At 35.5% G+C, this 4619-nt stretch overlaps 1 protein-coding gene across 1 annotated transcript in view; it reads left to right on the top strand.

The window, feature by feature from the left end:
- Nucleotides 1–1764, top strand: part of LOC115010215 (cyclic nucleotide-gated cation channel beta-1) — a 14383-nt gene extending 12619 nt beyond the window's left edge. The window contains exon 20 of the mRNA XM_029434710.1: nt 373–1764. Coding sequence (XP_029290570.1) covers nt 373–648 — 276 coding nt within the window. The 3' untranslated portion in view covers nt 649–1764. The remainder of the gene's footprint in view (nt 1–372) is intronic.
- Nucleotides 1765–4619: the final 2855 nt, after the last annotated feature.

Here is a 4619-nt window from a genome sequence, read left to right on the forward strand (position 1 = left end):
CAACATTAGCATGTTTATTCCTAAAACATGGCGGAAATGCATTTTTCTTTGTTTATGGCTGTTGACAGTATTTTCAGATTTATGGATTGATACATATTCAAGTACAAATATTTTTACAAGAATTTTGAACCTGGTTTTATTCAATGTTCACATCTCTGTTCAGGATATGTATGCAAATGAGCACATATGTAATACGATAATGCCTCATTTGCATATTAAAACATACCATTTTCGGGAACTTGTAATACAAAAAATAATATAATATAAAAAAGAATTGTCTACTGGGGTAGTTTCATGGTGATATTTATAAGTGAAAAATGTTGCCACATTCACCTGTAGTGTATTCCCTTAATGTCTTCTCTTCTCTTCCAGCCCTCCATCTCCTCCTCCCTTCCTCCTCCGTCTCCCACCTCCAGCTCCGGACCTGACAGAGACGTGAACACACCCTCACCGCTCTCCTCCAGCTCCGCAACGTTTCGCTCTGCCTCCCGTTGCCATAACAACAACAACAACAACTCTGTGATGCCTCACTCTGCATCACAGGGCCACTGTGACGTGGACGAAATACTCGCCATAGACCAAAGAGAGGAGGGCGTCAGCGAGGCTGAAGGGAACGAGGGTGGGAAGAGGAAAGAAAAGAAGTTGTGATAATTCTTTAAAGGAGAGAATAGAGGAATGTCTGATATAAATGAACAGAATGGTGAAATGAAAGAGGAGCTGTTGTAAATGAACATGTACAAAACTGTCATGTCTTGATGTCAGCCTGGTCTTCTGTAGGATTACTTCATCACAAACATATCAAGGCAGTACTGTATTCCACTCTGACCCATACTTACCCATTGTGTACATTATAACCTACAGCCCACTGTATTTTGTCACTTTTGTGACGAATATCATCGACATAGACTCTCTGCTCATTTTTATTCTCCCATTGCTTTGCAGTATTCTTTCAACCCTCACATCTTTACTCATCACATTATTAGACCATAATGTAGAAGCAAGCCATTCCTCACCTCTTCAGAATAAGCCCATGTTGATCATATAGTTTACATGATGATGATGAGTGGATTCTGCGCGGGATGGCGTAGTTAAGCCATAAGTGAACTTCTTGTCTTTCTAAAACAAATGTTTTTGCTGTTGTTGTCTGCTGACTGTTCACAGATTCTCTTGTCAACTTGAAAGAACAATTTGCCTTATCTGTTTTGTCATTGACCTTTGTGTTGTGTTGGTGTGAGTAGCTTGGACTGCAGATATTTGTACAGGTTGGTTTGAACAACAGCACAGACCAAGTGAATCTGTATGTTTTCTTTTGTTTGTTTTGTAAAATAATGTAAATATATCTGTTTTTTGAAATTTAGCTGAACTACACTCTCTCGGTAATGTAAAGTCCCTTGATGCTTCGCAGTGTCATGACATGTACATACAGTACATTGTAATAATGCTAAATGTTTAATCTGTGCTGTAAATGGGTTTAGGACCCAGTAATGTCAGGTTTATTATTTTTGTATAGATGGTTTGATTATTGATACAGCCTCAGAAAACGGGCCTATAAACCAGCTAACCATACTGCCGGACAATCTGTAGATAGGATAATCTATGTTGTTTCTTCTTTATGGTTTGTGTATGTGTGTGTGTGTGTGTGTGTGTGTGTGTGTGTGTGTGTGTGTGTGTGTGTGTGTGTGTGTGTGTGTGTGTGTGTGTGTGTGTGTGTGTGTGTGTGTGTGTGCATAATAGACTCAATTGTGTGTTTAATAAATCCCTTAAACTCAATCTTTTGTTCATAAATCAGCATATTTACATTTACTTTAGGCTTCTACTCCACTACATCTCAGAGGGAAATTGTATTTTTTTTTACTCCACTACATTTATTTGATCATTTAAAGATGCTTTCCATATTTAGATTATAAAAATATTTTTAATCGACTAATAAATTATGTATTATTGTAGATAAAACTATACCAAGAAGTATATAATGTAATTAGAATGAATACAAGTGACAAACACATTAATGCATCAATAATTATAATCCAACAATATAATATATTAAATTGAATCTTTTATTTGTGGTTTATATTATTAATGATATGAACAAACTTAACTGGGTTTATTCAAGCCATTAATCATCACTAGTTATTACAACAACTAGCGTGCTACGGCTACATAAAAGCGAGGAGAAACATAATATGCAACAAAAACTTACTTAGTTTAAAAAATGTATTTTACTTTATTACTCCCTAACTTTAACCTCCATTTTGAAAACATGAATTTTTGGTTTCACATAACAGTTATTCTAATGCAGATTGTTACTTTTTTAATCAATCAATTCTATTCTACACTTAAAAAAACATACATAGATCGAAATCCTCCTATGTCAAACTGTGTTTATCAAATGATATGAATATAAACACTGGGGCAATTCTTCTTGCTCGTAAGGACGCTACAAAATACTTACTAGCATATCATTTATATCAAGCATTATGTAACACTAGTACCGAGTACTGAGCACAGAATTATATTAAATCAATCAGAGACATTTCAACCATGGACCAGTGCATGAGAAGATCTAGGTCGCTCAGGAGAAAATTAATATTGTGCAGAAAATGGTGAACAAGACACACAGCAGGTACGTTCAAATGTAAACAAAAATATTTATTCTCTTTGGAAAACAACAAATAGAAAATCACAGAATTGTTACTATAAAATAATTATGCTATTTAAGAGTATCCTGGTTTCATTTACTTTTACCTATTTATTTGATAAATATTTAATTCCTATATTTTAGTGTTATTATGTATTATGTGTATGTCTAGTAATCCCTAATAATTTTAAGATAGTGTTTTTTATGTAATTATTAGTAATTAAGCTATGGGTCTAATTTTAGAAACCAGAACTCGTTTCTTTTAACTCAATGTCTTATTTCAGACTCTTAAAATTAAAGAAAACTTATCAAAATGCATTAAAATACTTCTATAACAATTAGAACTCTTCAACATCAAACTCAGTATAATCAAATCTGTTCAATCCTTGGTGTTCTCCAGACACACTCAGTTTGTGGTAGATAGGTGCAATAAAAGTCTCTCTCTCTCTCTCTCTCTCTCTGTTCAAGTCACTCAACCAGACTGCAACCAGCCACAGCACCACAGCAAGGACGAGGGGCCACGTTGCAGACATATCGAGAATCTTCCAAATCTCTACAAAAGATCCAATGTTGACAATAAAGTCGTATAATAAAGAGTCGTATTAATTTAAATTAATACAATTACAATTGTAATTGCTAATGTTAATTAATACTTAATAATTGTCTTCATCTTAATTAACAAAACAGCATGTCTTTAAATTCTCTTCAATAAACTATATTAAATTCAATATCATTTGTCATCTTATTTCACACACATAGTCCATTTTCAAGAAACTTTAGCGCCACTTTAAGTGAAGACCACCCCAAATCCACAGCCTGAACACAGACCGCGGTTCCAGCGTTGAGCTCCACACAAAACTATGCTAACACGCTAGCAACGGTTAGCCGCGGCTAAGTTAGCATCAATCTTTTCATTAAAACAAACATTTAGGGTGAGATAGAGATAGAGATAGGGTGAGAAGCTCAGCCATCCGTGAGAGACTCGGAGTAGAGCCGCTGCTCATTTACGTTGAAAGGAGCCAGTTGAGGTGGTTCGGGCATCTAGTAAGGATGCCACACAGAGTCTGGACCAACCTGTGGCCCCCCCTACGAACGAAGATTTGTACAATAGTAAAAAGTAGGCTACTGATTATTTTTTTGTGACGATATGGCGCTGAGTCAATGTGAAAAGTGAGTTGTGAATAAAAAAAATATTATTTATTTTGAAATTCGAAAAGAAAGAAAACACCTTCAATTTCAGGCGCTGCGCCCTACCAAGACAATGGTAGGGAAACACTGGGTGTAAAGCAGGGCTATTCAACTTCATTAGCAAGTGGGCCGAATAGGAAAATCACTGGGGGTTTGTGGGCCACACAATACTTTGTCAATGAATCACTACAAATAACTCTTACTTACAGTAGTGTTAATAGTAACAAATACGCTTTTAGCTTTGAAAGGCGCTTTATAAATACAATTTATTATTATTATTAGAAATGACACTTTTGGGGTTTTTTTATATTCAGAACTCAGTTTTCACATTGAACAGAAGCTTTTTTATTAAATTATATGTATCTTGTTTATGTGCACGTTTCAGTGTTTACTGCGTTACTTTGCACGTTCACATTCTCTCCTCTGCTTCGCGAAGGGCCCCGACACGTGCGCACACACACCTACAGTCAGTCAGTCTGACTCAGCAGAGAAAAGGAGAGGAGAGAACAAAAAAAAAAAAAGCATGGCTGCTATCGTGGCTCTCTTGTTCCGTGCAAAAGCGACCAAAAGCCACTTGACTCATTCCTGCCTAGTTCTTTCTTTTTAAATCAGTTAACTTGTATAGATTTCTAAATTTGAAATGGTATTTGAAATAATTTTATTGTATTTTGTTTTCTATTCTAAATCTATGTTTCTCGTTTATGCACCTATGCCTCTCTATGCCATCACCATAGCAAATTCTGTGCATGTGAAAACCTACTTGGCAATAAACCAGATTTGAATTCAGATTTTT

The sequence above is a fragment of the Cottoperca gobio genome, chromosome 6 (genome assembly GCF_900634415.1).
Source record: "Cottoperca gobio chromosome 6, fCotGob3.1, whole genome shotgun sequence".
NCBI lineage: Eukaryota > Metazoa > Chordata > Actinopteri > Perciformes > Bovichtidae > Cottoperca > Cottoperca gobio.